At 52.1% G+C, this 17,511-nt stretch overlaps 1 protein-coding gene across 1 annotated transcript in view; it reads right to left on the reverse strand.

Moving 5' to 3' along the window:
* The window catches only part of STK10 (serine/threonine kinase 10), a 122,795-nt gene extending 108,962 nt beyond the window's left edge, over positions 1–13,833 (reverse strand). The window contains exon 1 of the mRNA XM_026510969.4: positions 13,441–13,833. Within this exon, the coding sequence (XP_026366754.2) occupies positions 13,441–13,596 (156 nt within the window). The 5' untranslated portion in view covers positions 13,597–13,833. The remainder of the gene's footprint in view (positions 1–13,440) is intronic.
* Positions 13,834–17,511: the final 3,678 nt, after the last annotated feature.

A 17,511-nucleotide genomic window follows, 5' to 3' on the forward strand; every position in this document is an offset into this window, starting at 1 on the left:
ACATGAAAGATGCTTCGAACGGAGCTGGACCGTAGTGAGCACCCCACAAACTTCTGCTCGTTATTCTCTCGCTCTCCACAAATACATGCTTCCCTACTTTATAAAAGTGGGATTAGGGGTGCCCGGGTGGCTCAGATGGTTGGGCATCTGCCTTCGGCTCGGGTCATGATCCCGGGGTCCTGGGATCGAGTTCCCCATGGGGTTCTCGGCTCAGTGGGGAGCCTGCTTCTCCCTCTCCTCCCCGCTTGTGCTCTATCTCTGTCACTATCTTTGTCTCTCTCCCTCTCGAATAAATAAATACAATCTTTAAAATAAAACTAAAAAATAAATAAAAGTGGGGGCGCCTGGGTAGCGCAGTCATTAAGCGTCTGCCTTCGGCTCAGGGCGTGATCCGGCCGTTATGGGATCGAGCCCCACATCAGGCTCCTCCGCTGAGAGCCTGCTTCTTCCTCTCCCACTCCCCCTGCTTGTGTTCCCTCTCTCGCTGTCTCTGTCAAAGAAATAAATAAAATAGTTCAAATAAATAAATAAATAAATAAATGTGGGATTGAACTGCACACACGGACTGGCGGTTTCACTGAACAGTACGCATCTACGTTGTCTGCAATGACTGTCCTGCCATTTACCAGAGGTCACAAACAGCCCTTTGGGTCACAAAACACTCCTCCCAGCGTCACCTCCCAGAGCTACAGACCGTTCCACTGAATGGCCGGTCCAGCACAGATCGGACCTACTGTCGGGCCCCCACACCACCCCACGGTGCAGCATCCAAAGGCCTGAGACTTATTCCAGACGCCAGACGGCTCTCCGAGTGGCTGGGCCACTTCAGGCCTCGAGGTCACGCAGGCGGGTAGCCCGCCCCCATGCCCTGGCTAACACTAGACCTAAAACGTGTGAAGCTATGCTCAGGTCAGTCCTGCTGTCTCCTGGCTGCGTGTCCTTGGGGACTGGCCTCATAAGACAGAGGCATAAAGACAGAGAACTGCTGAATCATTACGTGGTACAGCTGAAACGCACGTAACACTACATGAATTATACTTCAATTCAAAAACACCACCCATAATCCCAGAGATAACTGCCTTTAGCCTTTGGGAGTACCTCCTACCAATATTCCATGGTGTGGGACAAGAAGGATGTCCCACTTGTGAGACAGACGGTATTATCCCCATTTTGCAGGAAAGGAAACTGAGGCAACGTCCCTCGCCCCAAGTCACACAGTAGAGACAGTGGCCGAGCTGGGACTTGGGAAGTGAAAGGCACCAAGTCGGGAGCCTCAGAGGCGGGGCTCCGGCGGGAGGTGGGGTGCTCCACAGGTCTTCTGAGGATCACCTTGCTGGCCGCGGTGGATGCTCTGCACACAGAGCAGAGGCTCGGCACACAGTTGGCCCGGGTTCCTCAGTAACACAGGCACCAGTCCCCCCTCCTGGGCCAATAGCAGCAGCAGGAGCTTCCCTGTCACCTCCTAGTGGGGGGGTGGAGGGCACTTGAGGAAGGAAGAGGCTTGAAAGAGAGCTGCGGCCCTAGGGCCCTCCGAGACGCACAAGGGTAGCAAGAACCCCAAGGCCAAACAGGGAAGCGGGCCAGCACTGATGGGGTCATTGCCTCAGGGTGACAAAGCCAGCTTTGATGGTGGCAACAGCCTCCGAGGCCAAGAATGGGGCCTGGGCTCCCAGACAAAACAGGCTGGAGCTTTCCAGGAAGGAGGGCAAAGGCAGGCGCGCCCTTCAGGGCACGAATGTCGCTCTTCCACCAACCAGAGTGGCCTCGGCTGCCCCCGACTGACCGGCCAGGGCCACAGGCAGCAGCGTGGGGCTGAGACTGCGAAGCGGAGCCCCTTTATCACTGAATCACGCTCACCGTCATAACAGGGCGAGAGAGAAAGAAGCTCCAGGCTCCCCCGCCAGGAACACATCGCACCAACATCGATGCAGGAAGCAGCCTCCTGCATGACAAACAAGGGGAGGTGGGCCAGGGGCCTCCAAGGACTCTGCCCACCAATCCTCAGGAAGCTGTTCTGGTCCATCAGCAGAAAGAATCGTCAGCGCAATGACGACGACGACAGCCACCTTCCCTTCTCCCTCCATTCTGAGCACTATGTGAAGGACTGGCCATGACTCAGTCTTCCCAAGTTTTCTCAGGGAAGCACTAATTTGATTCTCCATTTTCCAGCTCAAGCTACTGAGGCTCAGAGAGGTGAAGTGACTTTCCCAAGGTCACACAGCAAGTAGGCAGGGAAACTAGGAGAAAGCTCCGCACTGATCCCCGGGGCCTACGCTCATCATCACAGTGCTGGGCCTGCCCAGAGGGAGGGAGGCGGGCTGCCATTTACTCATTCACGGTTCACTCACTCAGCAGAAGTTAGCTAAGCCTCTACCACAAGCATCTACTGTTTTAGCCACAAGAAGGTCCTGCCTTCAGGGGCCTTACAGCTTCCGGAGAGAAAAGAAAATAAACAAGGAGACACACTAAGGAAACCTAGTCTGTGACTGGAGCTCTGAAGGAAATCAGCACTACCACCTCGGTCAGGGAGGCACGGGTGGACAGGGCAGGCCTCTCTGAGAGGGGACATGTGAACTGAGACCCAGGGGATGAGCAGGAGCCCTGGCTGTGCAGAGTAGTAGGAAGAGAGTGGCAGGCAGAGAGAAGAGCAAGTGCAAAGGTCCTGTGACAGAAAAGGGATATACTTCCTTCAGCTCCTCTCAGTGGCCCCATCCCCCCTCCCTCCAGACAGAGGCTGGCTAGAGTTAACTCTTCAGTCACCAGCATGTGGTCAAACCTCTTGGGTCTCAGGGCCTGAATTCTGGCTCTGGTATTGCCTGTTAGTGTAAGAAAACAAAATAAGCAAGCTATGGGGAAAGAAAGAAAAAAAAAATGCAGCAAAGGAGAAAGCAGAGAGAAAGGGGAAGAGGGAAAAGAGTGAGTGAAGAGGAAGGTGAGTGCAGGGGAGGGAGGGAGAAGGGGCGGGGAGAATGGGGAAGGGAGGAGGAAGCACCCAGGAGCACCCCGAGCCTTAGGATGCTGTGGCACAGCAGGCCCACACCCACCAGAGCTCCAGGAGGAGGCCAGGAGCACCCAGCTTCCCCACCGTGACACTCGCCCACTTCCCCTGCCACTTCCTCTGTGAGCTGGAGCCCTGCCTACACCCGCTCCTACACCCGTCACCACTTCCTCTGTGTGACAGGCCACCCCCACCGTCTGGGGGCTCAGACCCAGCTGAGGCTGAGGCAGGCCTAGGAAGGAGGGTCGCATTCCTGGGCTCCAAACACACCAAGGCCACAGAGACACCACACTGAAGGGACCCTGGGTCCTCTCCTCACACCCTTTGTCTTTCCCTCCATACCGTACAGGAGAAAAGGCACAGGCTCCTAGCCAGAGACATTGAGGGTCAAGTCCCAGCTTTGCCATGGAAAAGCTGTGTGAGTCTCAGCAAATCAACCCATGTGCCCCTCTGGGCCTCTGCTTCATCAGGTGTGGAGTGAGGCTGCTGACCCCTGGCTTTCATGGGGCTAGCAGAAGCATAAATGGTGAACAGAGAAGAGCAACTCCCCACTCACTCACCTTGTTCACCTTGGAACCCGCAGTGCCTGGCACACAGTAGGTGCTCAATTAATCGTTCTGACGGCTAACGTTTATCTGAGCTTTTCTGAGGTCCTGAGCCAAGTGGTTTCCATGGGTTATTTCACCCTCCAATCCCCTTATGAGGTGGTCCTAGTCCCAGCGCCCCTTTGCAGCTAAAGACACAGAGGTAGCCTAAGTACTTTCTCGGGATCCCACAACCCACAAGACGTAGAAAGCCAGACTTTAACTCCAGAAACTCATCCAAGTTCCTGTGCCATCTCCGATCCCCGGCAAACGTCAGCTTCCCTTCCCTCCTCACCGTCTCTGCTTTCTTGCCTCCTCCTTACAACCATCCCTTGCTCTCTAGAATCTTCCTGCCACCCACCCACATACAACATCTTGTTCTTGGGCTGGTTGCCTTCCATCAGTTACTTCCTCTCCCTGGGCTCTGACCGGGGCCCCGACCACAGCTCTGGCCTTCCCTCCTACCCCCACCTGCTATAGTCACCAGGGTGTGGCCACTCTGTCCCAGCCTTCACTCATCAGTAGCCACCCCGGCCTTGCGCAGCCAGGAAACCTGGCTCTGGCACCCCCTAAGTCCCCTACTCTGGTGACCACCCAAAAAGAGCTCCTCTCTAACATTGCACGAGGCTGCCCTGGTCAGGCCCTGGGGACTCAGGGCAAGCAGGACATTAGCTGACCTCAAAACCATCACAACCAAATTCCTCAGCCTGCCATTCAAGGCCTTCTTGACTTGGTCCCAAACAGTGTTCTTGATCTGGCCCTGCCCTGGCCAGCCCTTCCGGCCAAGCCCAACTCCCAAACCTACTGACCACTGGACTCGAGGAGGCAACTGCAATGTATAGAAGGGGCTGGAAGGAGGGCACAGGGTGGGGCTGAACATCAGACGCCAAATCCGCACTGCACAGGACAGCGGCCACATGTCGCTACTGGGCACCTGAAACGTGGCTAGTCCAGGCTGAGATGGGCTGTAAACACAAAAACCGATTCCAAAGACTGAGTGTGGAATAAGAATACTGAAGTCTCTTTCGGGGCATCTGGCCAGCACTGTCAGTAGAGTGAGAGACTCCTGATCTCGGGGTTATGAGTTCGAGTCCCATGAAAATAAAAAGTTTTTTTTAAAAAACAAATCAGTAAGTAAATATCTTTTCCATTCCATATTGATTATTACATGCTAAAATGATACTTGGCTACATCACGTTAAATAACATATACTATTACACAGGTGGCCAACAGACACATGAAAAGATGCTCAGCGTCACTCATCATCAGGGAAATGCAAATCCGAACCACAAAGAGATACCACCTCACACGGGTCAGGACTTTTTGTATCAAATACACAGGAATCAATAAGAATTGGTGAGGACGTGGAAAAAGGGAAGCTCGTACGCTACTGGTGGGAATGTAAATCAGGGCAGCCACTGTGGAGAAGAGTATGGAGGTCCCTCAAGCAATTAAAAATAGACATACCAGGGGCGCCTGAGTAGTGCCGTCGCTGAAGCCTCCAACTCTTGATTTCGGCTCAGGTCATGATCTCGGGTTGTGATACTGAGCCCCGCGATGGGCCTCACGCTCAGCAGGGAGTCTGCTTCAGATTCTCTCTCTCCCTCTTCCTCCTGCCCCCCCACCACGTACGCATGTGCACACACTCTCTCTCTAGATAAATAAATGTTTTTAAAAAAAAGAGATACCACACAACCCAGTATTTCCACTACTAGGTATTTACCCAAAGAAAGCAAAACACTCATTCAAAAAGACCTCTGCGCCCCTCTGTTTACTGCAGCATTATTTACAATAGCCAGACACGGGAGCAACTCATGAGTCCACTAATGGACGAATGGGTAAAGACGATGCATTACTATTAGCCATAAAACAGACTGAGGGCTTGCCATCTGAGACAACGTGGATGGGCCTAACAGGTTTCATGCTAAGTGAAGTCAGTCAGAGAAAGACAAATGCCATATGATTTCATTTATATGTGGAATCTAGAAAACAAAACAACCAACCAAAAACAGACTCCTCAATACAGAGAATACACTGGTGGTAGCCAGAGGGAAGGGGGCCTTTATGTGAAATATGATTTCAAAATGCTGGCAACAACTTCAACGTTGGTTCAGCCACCGTGGGAGCCACACAAATCAGTCCACAGGCCATACCAGCCTCCAGGGCCACCGACTGCCAACCTCAGGACTTACTCTATGGCCTCTTTCCTGGGCCAGGCTTCTCTCCAGCTTGCTATCGCCACTGCACCTGCCCTGCCTGGTGGCAGCCTTCCCCTTTCCCCATGAGCCCTGCCTTTGTCCTGCTACAGCTCACTCAACCCGCAGAACCCGCTCTCCCTCCCCCCACCCCGGGCGCCCGGCAGCAGGGGAGGCCGAAGGCCACGCTGAGCACCTCCTAGGAGCCAAATGCTGTGCCTTTCCTGTGGGGTGAGTACTTGGCTCAGCCCCACCCCACACATGAGGAAACAGGCTCTACACATGAGAAACCAGCCACTGGCCTGAGATCGCTCATCTACGAAGCGGGACAGCCAGGATTTGGATCCCGGTCCATCTGGCTGCAAGGCCTGAGTCTTTCATCATACACTTGGGGACTTGACACACAGACGTGAATTAATACTGTTTGCCAAACCGAATCGAACCAGTTCGCTTGTATCAGGCAGTGGAGCTCAGCTGGAGCAACTCTGCCCCCAGGAGACACGTGATAATGCCTGGAGACATTTTTGGCTGTCACAACTGGGGGGCCCCGGGGGAGGAGGGTCCAGGACTGGTGGTGTTCCTAATGAACAGAAGCTAAGGCTCCTGCTACCATCCTCCCACGCGCGGGACAGCCCCTCCCACAAACTACTCCCCCCGCCCCCAACCTCAACAGTGCCAAGGTGGGGAAGCCCTGGTGTGAGACCCGAGCTACCTTCACCCGCCAGACCCCACGACCTGACCTTTACTGCTCCCCTGCTTGTACACGCCCACCTCCGTCCCTCCTTTTCCCTCAGGCTCCTCTTTCCAGCTTCTCTCTTCACTCCGGCCAAAGACACGGTGGACACAGCATCCCACGATGGGGACCAAAACTACCCCCCAGCAATGATGACAGCCAGCACAAAGAGCTCCGCCCACCCAGACCCCACCCCCCGACCGGCTGGAGCTTACCCCCGACTCACACCTGTGCAGATGGACCATGGAGGGACCCACGGAGTGACCGACAGTCACCTTCCCCTCATTAGAACACGAAAATCTCCGCCCGAGGAGGAGCGCGAGCCCCCTAGACACAGCATACACTGTATGCAGACGCAGGTTTCCTTAAGGCGCACGCGCGACCCTACAGCCGCCTCGACCTGCAGTGACAAGGCTCCCCTTCCTCAATACTCATCCTAACCCTAGACAAAAGGAACCCGTTCGTTCTTGCTCAGGGAGTCTCCGCCTTGGAAGTTCGGCCTGTGATTTCCTTAGTTGCTGCAAGTTTCCCTTGTACAAGTTCACCTGGTGTGGTCTCCACCTGGCACTCATCAAGAAGCCAGCTCGCACTGGTGGGCTCTCCCTACAAACACTCTTTCTTCCTTGTCCCCAGGGAAGTGGCAGTCACTAGTCAGGACCTTCTCTTTTTGATACCACAAGCATCAACAATACCAAAGTATCGGGGCGCCTGGGTGGCTCAGTTGGTTAAGTGACTGCCTTCGGCTCAGGTCATGATTCTGGAGTCCCAGGATCCAGTCCCGCATCGGGCTCCCTGCTCAACAGGGAGTCTGCTTCTCCCTCTGATCCTCCCCTCTCTCGTGCTCTCTCTCTCTCAAATAAATAAATAAAATCTTAAGTAAATAAATAAATAAATGCAGTTAAAAAAAAAATAACAAAGTATCTTCCTTTCTCGCCCACTTCCTGAGTAGGGATCAGGTGCTAAGCGTACCGTTCCTCCCCGGCTCCCTCAGCCCTCCTCTCCTCCAAATTATCTTGCCCCCGTGCAGACAAGAGCCTGAAGCTCGGAGTGCGAGGTCACTGGCCCTGCCTGAAACACAGATCCCACTGAGCCCCAAATTTCTTCCTGTAACCACCCTGTCCTACTGCCCTCAGCGGCAGCTGAAACTGGGAGTGACCATGCAGGGCTGTTTTCCAGGGGCTGTGGGGCGGGCAGCCCCTGGGGTTGTCCCCTGGTCCGCGTAACCTCGGGAGGCCAGGGGACCCCACAGGGAAGTGGGGGTTAGGGTTCCGCTTAGTTGTTGAGCTCACGTCACGCCAGGGCCTGCTCTGGAGCCAGCCAGAGACCAGCCAGCAGTGTTAAATCCACTGCTCACAAGCGGACCCCCTGAGGTCGGCGACACCCCAGGAAGCTCAGGCCACTGGAGTTTAGGACCAAGCCAGGAACCCATTCACAATAGCATGGACTTCTATTTAAAAACACTAGGCTGAGCGGAAATAAGGTTACTGCCTGGGGGCAGATCTCTTTCCGGAGGAGGAGGGGAGGCACACAGGCCGAGCCCTGGGCAGCCCCAGAGGAAGCGGAAACCCAGGCCTTAAAACTCGGGGCAGGAGAGGAGGCGAAAGCAGGGCCCAGGCCGGGAGGGGCGGAAGGCCTGACAGCTGGCTCCCACCTCCCTGAACCTCCGCTTTGTCTGAACCGGCGGCCAGGGCAGGATGTGGCCCTTGAAGGGTGAAGGTTAACAATGGGGCTCTGGGCTGGAGGGCACCTGACGTCCTCCAGGAGGGCAGACCCATCCAGGGCCCCAGGGAACTCGGGGATTGGCCCTTGGCCAGAGCAAGGGACGAAAGGGAGCCTCTACTGACTTCTCTCGCTTTTAAAAATCCGCCCTCAAAGAGGCATTCCCTTCCACCCGGGAATTCCCTTCTGAGAGCTGAGCCCGAACAGGATTTAAAACACAAGAACTTTTCTAGCAAACCCGCTCATCAACAGACAGCCCTGCTCTAAGGCTCACTTCGGAAACACCGATGTCGTCCCGACACCATCGATACATTACAGAACAACTGCATCCAAACGCTACATTCGGGTTTGCCTGGGTGCCGTTTTGTGGACCAGAAACACTAGGTGAACAGAAAACACTGCACCCAGCCGAACCCGCGGCGAAGAAACGCCCACATCGCACAGGCATACGCCTCAGACATCTGTCAGGGGCCTGTGGCCACGCCACATCTGGGGTCCCACTTAGCGCCTGACTTCAGATAATGCTCCTCCCACCGCTTCCCCTGCCGCCACGGCTCCTGCCACCACGGCCACAGCACCCAGCGCGTCGTTGTCACCCTCCAGTGCTGTATTTATTGTAATATCCTTGTATGTCTTATCCATAAACTTGCGTACGACTGCATCACCCGTTCCTTAGGTTTCTATATATATATAATTTTTTTTTTTTAGTGGCTCCTGCTGCAGTTTTTAAGTGCTCTGCCCTTAGCACCGTGTCTTATAAGGCTTTTAAGGTTCTTACTGATTTTGCTCAGCACCAAGATCTTTTGGGGAAGGCATTATTTACCTTAGAGCAGAACTGACTGTATTATGTAAAGCTCTTAGCACAGTGCCTGGCACCTAAATAATGAGCACTTAATCAACTAGGACTTGTTAAAAAAAAAAAAAAAAAGTTAGGGGCACCTGAGTGGCTTAGTCACTTAAGCTTCCAGCTCTTGGATTCGGCTCAGGTCATGATCTCAGGTGGTGGGATCGAGTCCCGCGCAGGGCTCTGTGCTCAGCACACAGTCTGCTGAAGATTCTCTCTCCTCTTCTCCCTTTCCCCTCTCCCTGCACCCCCCACCCACAAACACACTCTCTCTCTAAAATAAATAAAATCTTTAAAAAAAATAAAGTTAAATAGCCAATAAGATAAACATCAAGGCAGCACTGAGCCATCCCAGAAGGTATGCAGGCAGCATTTAGAATAATACAGAAAGTTCTAGGAATGAAAGACAGTATGAAACACTGTAGGTATGTAAGATCACAACCCGGCATTAAAACATTTTTTTCACCATAAAAAATGATCAAGCCTGTAAGGAAATAGATCGAAATGTGAAGAGCAATTGATGGGACTTAGGGTGATGCTTTTCCATTTACCTAAAAAAATGTTCCTTGTATGCTCCAAATTTTGCAAAACCATATACCTCTTAACAACTTAAAGGTCACATAAGATCAAAACCAAAGTAATTTTCACGAAGCAGAAAAATGGGGCACCTGGCTGGCTCAGATGGTGGAGGGGGCGACTCTTTGTCTCAGGGTTGTGAGTTTGAGCCCCACGCTGGGCGCAGAGATTAGTTAAAAATAAAATCTTTAGGGGCGCCTGGGTGGCTCAGCTGATTAAGCGTCTGCCTTCGGCTCAGGTCATGATCCCAGGGTCCTAGGATCAAGTCCCGCATCGGGGTCCCTGCTCAGCGAGGAACTTGCTTCTCCCTCTGCCTGCTGCTCCCCCTGCGTGTGCTCTCTCTCCCTGACAAATAAATATATTAAAAAATAATAAAAATAATAAATAAAATCTTTAAAAAGGAGGGAAAAAAGGCAGGAAAGTCATCTCAGCCTGCTAACCCAACTCTTGATGTCTGCTCGCTCTGTGCTCAGCACGTGAGTACTTGCCCTGCCGCTGTAACAGAAAGCACGTCCTGCTTGAAAGCACCTTTGTTCCACTCAAGATGATATCAAACACTTCCTCCCCTTTCTACCTTGTCTTCAGAATAAAGAGGATGTTTAAGAAGCATCCTGAAATGATAAAGGACAAGAATTTTGAAACCACATATATATAGTGTAACATTTGCTTTGTATCAAGTAATGAGCTAGAAATGATTTTCTTTTGAAATCAATTTGCACTGCATAAGGATTCGGTGAGAATGACCCTGACTCCGCCCAGAATGAATCCTACCCTCCTCTTTCTCTCCTGAGGCCAACTATTCATTGGTTTATCGGGGAGAAAAGAAGAAAGGGGGCTCCTTTCTTGAGACTGCTAATGTTTAGGCTTTGAGCTTCTGCAAGACGGTCGGTCGTCAGGAAATCTGCAGTCAGAGTCCTGTCCTAGCAAGCATGTGACAAATTGAGATTTCTAAGGCAGCATACACCAGGGAAGTCCTCAGGAAGGACTTTCCCATGCTGGCTGCCAGGAGAACCTGCTCGTTCTAGGACAGAGAGAAGAGACGGCGCTGGCCATCTCTTGCCAGTTCACAGCCAGCTAGCTGCCCAGGCGCTGTGTCAACATGTAAGTTCTGGTCCCAGCCAAAAAACCTAGATGGAACTGCTGGCCTTTGCTGCCCCAGTGGCCATGCCAGGAAACAAGGAAGTGGAAAGGAGTTCCGGTCACTGATGAGAGTCTTCAGTAAAGCACTACCTGACTCCACTTCAACTTGAAGGAGCTGAGCAAAGCCGCACATCGGAATAGGAGGCAAGGTTGACAGGGATCTTCAATCCAGGGTGGGTCTTCCATAGTGGGTAACTAAGGAAAGTCTTAAACTGAAGCTCAGAGCCTTGGGTTCTAGTCCCTTCTACTCCAGGGGCCCCAGTATCCCCACATACAACATGAGGTTGGGCTGGATGAGCGGGTAAGTGATATAATATATTGTCCAGGTACATCGGCCATCACATGGCTCTCTTGCTCTAGCTGTCCTTTGTCTTAATTATGAGAAAATCATGGGGTCGGAGGTGGGGGGGGGGGGGAGCTGTGGTGCAACCAGCTCACAGCTTTGAGAACTAGATTCACTTAAAAAGGGTCCACTTGCTCTGGAGAACCAGGGGACAAAATAACTTGTGAATCAGATGCGCTCCTTTGTATGAACCTTCCAGAGTGGCAGCGGAGTTTTACAGGGCTAAAGCGGGCGGAAATGACAAGCGAAACCGACAAGGGGAAATCTTACCAGCATAAAAGTAAAGTTCTGCATTTAGGCTTAAAAGAAAATGAGGGGCACCTGGGTGGCTCAGTGTTTTGAGTGACCGACTTGGTTTCAGCTCAGCTCATGATCTCAGGGTCTTGAGATTCAGCCCCGCTTGGGCTCTGTGCTCAGCATGGAGTCTCCTTGAGATTCTCTCCCTCCCCTCTGCCAGCCCCCCACCTCCCACCAGTGCTCCCATGCTCTCTCTTGCTCTCTAAAATAAATAAATAAAATCTTAGAAAGAAGGGGAGGGGAGGGGAGAGGAGGGAGGGAAAAAGAAAAGAAAACCATATGGAGCCAGGATACACTGGGAGAGAGGGGCAAGCTTGCAACTGAAAGCCAGCCCCTATTGGAGAAAAAAAAATACCAGTGCTAGCCAACAATATGCACTAAAAACATCAACTGAACCTTCTGGAAAAAGGAGAATGTGGTAAGCTGACCAAGGGTCCAGCTGCCCTCATGATGGTCAGGGCACATCTGGAAGGGCAGGGTCTGTCTGGAGAAGGCAAGGACCCTGGCTGTATGTCCAGGGGGAGAGATGCAAGCCTAAGGACAGTCTCCTAGGGCCACGAGGAGGAAGATGCCACCCTGAGAAGGGTAAAGAAAGATGTGCCGCCTGGCCTCAGAAACATGCAGAGCCCTCAAGAAGAGAGGAGCAGCCAGTCAAGGCAGCCTGAAAGGCACGGGTGTGAGCTATACAGAGGCCTGCTTTTCCAACCACAGGACCTCTGCTCCAGTGTGGGGTTCCACCCTGTAACAGGAAGTGCGGGCTCGGAGGGGTGGTAGTATGGTAACAAACAGGCACCCAGATGGGCCCCCTTAGCCTCAAACTGCGTCTAGGAGCAGTACTTCTCAAAAGGAATGTGCTTAGCAATCACCAGAGCATCTTGTTCAAATGCAGACTCTTAACTTGGCAAGGCTGGGGTGGGTCCTGCCATTCTGCATTTCTAAGGAGCTCCCAGGTGATGCTCATGCTGGGTCCTCCCGGGACTACACTTCCCTAACTAGGCTCCAGACCACTTTCAAGGCGGAGGGCAAGTCCTGACCAGGTGGGCCCAGAGAAGCCCCTTCTGTGGTCCAGCAATCCTGGGGTCACAGTGGTGCACAAGCTACTGGAACCCGAAGGAGGGTGCTGGTGTCTTAGGAAGGAAGATCCCTCCTGGAGTTATACAGCAACTTAACATGGGGGATTCTCTCAGGAAAGGTTTCCTGGGGGAAAGGAGATCAGGGAAAGGGTGGAGTCAAGCCCTATGTGTTTGCATCCCCAGTACAACTCAGCAACTCAGAATTGGTTCACAGGAGCAGGAACCAGACAATGACCTGCTGAAAACGTGTCTAGAATTAATCAGCTCTGCCCCACCCATGCCTCCACAAAAGCTCTCGGCCCCCTTATTCCTCCAGGGAAAGGTGACTGAAGACTGGAAGGCTGTGACTCACACACAATCAAATCCGATCCCCGAAGGGCAATATTCACAGGGCCCTGACCTCCCCTCCCTGCTGCCCAGCCCGAGCCCACCTTTCCAAGCCTAACCCCTCACTCTAGAGCCACCCCTTTTTCTGGCTCATTTCCAGGTGCGTCCCCCACTCCACCGATCCCAACCCTTCCAGCCTGGGTCCAGTTTCTCGGTCTCCACGCCTCGGAGCGTTCTCACACCGTCTGTGTGGCCAGTCTTAAAAAGTATGCCTAGAATCAGTTAGTTTTACAGCGGATGCGTCGTCTCGGATGCCAAGGTCCTATAAGCGCCCCTTTGTCTCCCCCTGCGGCGCCGAGAGCGGTGCCAGACGCACAGGAAGTACCCAGAAACGGAGCTGGGGGCAGCGGCCGTGCCCAGAGGGGGCGCCCGGCACGCAGGGACCAGCCGGGCTGAGTGAGGGTCCCCAGGGCGGAGCGCAGGACCCCGAGTTCAAGACCGGCAGCCCCTCTGTGCCCTCCTCAGCCGTGGCCAGGGCTGACGGGGGCCGGCGCCCCTTCCTTCCGGAGCCGCTCCACGCTCCCGGGGCCACCCACCCCCAGCGCCCTCACCTTGTAAACCTTTCCGAAGGCGCCGTCGCCCAGCTCGCCCACGATCTCCCACACCTCGTTGGGGTCCACGTCCCGGCGGACGTGCTCATATTCGCGGGACTTTCTCTTCTCGAAGGTAGACAGGCGCAGGATGCGGCGGAAATTGGCAAAAGCCATGGCTGGGGGCGCGCGAGCCGGGGGGCGAGGTGGCGCCGGCTCCGGCTCTGACTCGGGCTCGGGCTGTGGCTCCGGCTGCCGCGAGGAGGAGGAGCTGGAAGACGCCGCGGCGCTCGGGGGTTCTCCCCAGACCCGCCCTTCCCCGCAGCCAGACCCCGGTCAAGTGCGCCCCGGGCTGCGCGCGGCGGGAGCACCCGGAACCGCGCAGGCGGCCGCGGTCCCCGCCCCCGCTCGGTCGCGTCCCCGGGGCCGCCTCCCGACTGCCCGCCCCGCTCGCAACGCACTCCCGCCCAGCCAGCGAGCCCCGGGACGCGTTCCTGGGACCTGGCTCCGCGCCCACCCACGGCCCGGCTCCACCTGCCGCTCCCCGGCAGCGCCCGGAGACCCCTTAATTGGCTGCGGGCACTCCCCGGCTCCGCCCGTCGCCGCAGGGCACTCTGGAAACTGTAGTCCCCCGCGCGCCGAGCGTCCGCGAGCCACGGCAGGGCTTGAAGAGAGCTTAGGGCATCCCTCGGCGGGACCGGCCCGGGTCTGCGAGGCCAGCCGCGCCGCGTGGCTCGCTAAAGGTCTGTGGGAGCGAGAGGGGAAGCAAATTGGCTTTCGCGAACGCCCACTGATTGGCGCCCAAAGGCCAAGAAGGTGAAGGGAATTAATCATTGAATCGGCCCCGCCACTACCCCGCAAGCCTGCTTTGCCCGCGCCTACTTTTCAGGTAGGGACGCCCGGCGGGCAAAGGCACCAGCCAGCCCCAGGCTGCACATCCTGCTGGAGGATCCGGTGCGGGTTCCTCGGCGTGGTGCTGCCTCCTAGTGCACGAAATACTGAGCCCCTTGCGGCCGCCGCCAGTCTCCGGAGGCCGGGGCTTCCCGGCTCGTTTCCTACTTCCCAGGGGCTCTCCCCTACAGGATCCACAAACTGCCAGCGTGAGAGGGCTGGGAGAAAGAGCTCCTTGGAGACTTTTTTATCACATGCTTCATGATGGATCTTAAGATACGTTTGCATATTTAGTAAAAACTTTTTTAGTCTTAATTTCCCAATTTTAAAAACCGAGCTCATTACAGATAGAAGTGAAGTTTTCTTTGCCAACCATCATCCTTGATCCTAGCTGTTTGACTCGCTCCACTGCCCCGTATCAGTACTGTTCACTGTCTATAGGACAATTATACTTTTATCTAAATCTACAAGGTGATTCTGTGAAAGTTGATAAAAGGAAACTTCACTAAAATGGAATTCGGAGGCTAGAAAGGGGAACCCATAGCACTCGATGTCAATTACAGGAGAATTGTCAATCGCAGACTCCAACCTAAGAATACTCAACAGGAAAAATCATCAATTACAGGGCACAACAGGAAAAGAAGCACATTGCGCCTCGGGGAAGAAATCCACTACTCTGGTAACTCAGCCAAAGGAAAACCATTATCACCCTGAACTCCTGCTTTTCTCCAATAAGGTTTCCTTCAAAACAATTCTTCCCAACTTCCTCCTTCTCCATCAAATAAAGTTCCTCTCCTTTTTTTGTTGGACTTGCCTATGGTTTTGCCTTAGCTTGCATGTCCTGAATTGCAACTTTCTTTTATTCTCATATAAACGCTTTTTGTTGGTAAAGTAACTGGCCGTTTTATTTTTTAGGTTATATTTCCAAGTAGAGTGTGCTGAGGGTGGGCAGCCTGCAAAGGTTATTACGGTTACTCTACTTCATAATCAAATGGAATGTCAGCAAATGTCACACTCCAGGAATCCCCACCCCTACGGAGAATGTCAGTGTTGAGATGTTTTCACCCCTTCCTGAGCAGTGTGCAAATAGGATACTTAGTTCTAAGTTTGGAACGCTAACTACAGAAGCCTGGGAGGCTGGTGGTGGCCTGCACAAAGGGTGCCCCGAGTAAAGTTTGCCAAGAGGTTTGAAAGGTCCCTACACCTTACTGAGCAATTAGAATTGTAGAGAGTCTGTATCGCTAAAAGAAGGAAAACTCTCACTGAGTAAGCCTATATTGAAACCTCCCCCAACTAGCTGAAAGGCGGGTCTTTCAATAGTTCCATCCATTTGACCAACTCCGTGAAATGGTGGGGGAACAAAGGGAAAGGCTTTCCCACTGGGAGGCGGAGTGACTTCACAGAAGCTGTAGGTCTGAGGGGACAGAGGTTGGAGCCTCAGCTCATCCCCAGGCCTGTGCCAAACCACCCAGGGCTCTGTGACTGGCTCTGTGATCACGCGAGGAAAAAATGGAATGAAAAACAAAAATGAGGGCGCCTGGGTAGCGCAGTCATTAGGCGTCTGCCTTCGGCTCAGGGCATGATCCCGGCCTTCCGGGATCGAGCCCCACATCGGTCTCCTCCGCTGGGAGCCTGCTTCTTCCTCTCCCACTCCCCTGCTGTGTTCCCTCTCTCGCTGGCTGTCTCTCTGTCAAATAAATAAATAAAAAATCTTAAAAAAAAAAAAAAAGAAGAAAGAAAGAAAGAAAGAAAGAAAGAAAGAAAGAAAGAAAGAAAGAAAGAAAAATGGAGAAGTTCACTGAAAAACATTATTAAGTGAAAGAAGCCAGACACAAAAGACCACATATTATTATATGATTTGACTGATATGAAATGTCTAGAAGAGACAAAAGACCACATGTTTTATGATTCCATTTTTATGAACTATCTAGAAAAGTCATATCCACAGGGAGAGAAAGTAAATTAATGGTTGCCTGGGGTATAAAATGGAAATTAACTATAAATAGACACGAGGACTCTTACTAAGATGATGAAAATGTTCTTTCGATAGATAGATAGATAGATAGAGATAGAGATAGATTTACTTATTTGAGAGAACATGCAGGGGATAAGGGCAGAAGGAGAGAGAAACCCAAGCCGACTCTGCGCTCAGCACAGAGCCCGACATGGGGCTCCATCTCATGACCCTGAGCCAAAACTAAGAGTCAAAATGTTAACCTACGGTGCCATCCAGGCGGCCCTATATACTTCAATAATGTTGTAAGAAATCAAAAAGAGAGGTTCAACAAAACTAAAGCTATATCTCGGAAATAACTAGTGAACAAGACTGGTTGAAGAAAAAAAATTAAAAAGAGTTAGAGAAAGGAAAAATATTCACCAGAGACAATGAAAAGAGAGATATACTGTATTGTAAAGATTTTTAAATCACAAAATGATACTTTAAACAAATTTATGTGAATAATTTTTTTTTTAATTTTAAGTGATCTCTCCACCGAACATGGGGCTCGAACTCAAAACCTCGAGATCAAGATTCACATGCTGTACCGACTAAGCCAACCAGGCCCCCAGTGTGAATAAATTTTAATCTACAGGAAATGGGTAATCATTTGCAAGAAAAGATAAATGATATAAATAAATAATATATAAATGATATATAAAGATACATAATTTTAATAAAAAACAAATCCTAAATAAACTAATAACCAATAAAGAAATGAATCAAAAATCAAAAGTCTGTACCCTACTGAAAGACATTAGGAATTCTACTCATTTTATGAGATGAGATTTACTGCAACTAGATAAAGATAGTAAAAGAAAATTATAGATTAATTTCACTTATGAATTAAATGAGAGAAAAATAAATAAAATACTAGCAAGAAGAAACCAGAGGTGAATAAAAACATCAGGACCAAGAAAGGTTTACCCAGGAGTAAAAGAACAGTTTTACATCAGAAAAGCTATCAGTGTAAGACACTGCATTGACAAGGGAGAGAAGAAAATCACAGTCACGATAGTCACAGAGAAAGCATTTGACAGCATTCTTAGGTTGGATTCCCCCAGAGTGAAGCATCAGGATTTGAGTGCAAGTACTTGATTAAGGAGGTGATGCCAGGAGGCACCAACGGCAGTGGGAGGCATGAAGCCAGTAAAGGATGCCCTTCGAGCTAGTAACTGCTGAGGCCACCCGGGGCTAAATCCCGC

This window comes from Ursus arctos, unplaced genomic scaffold, assembly GCF_023065955.2.
Source record: "Ursus arctos isolate Adak ecotype North America unplaced genomic scaffold, UrsArc2.0 scaffold_15, whole genome shotgun sequence".
Classification (NCBI taxonomy): Eukaryota; Metazoa; Chordata; class Mammalia; order Carnivora; family Ursidae; genus Ursus; species Ursus arctos.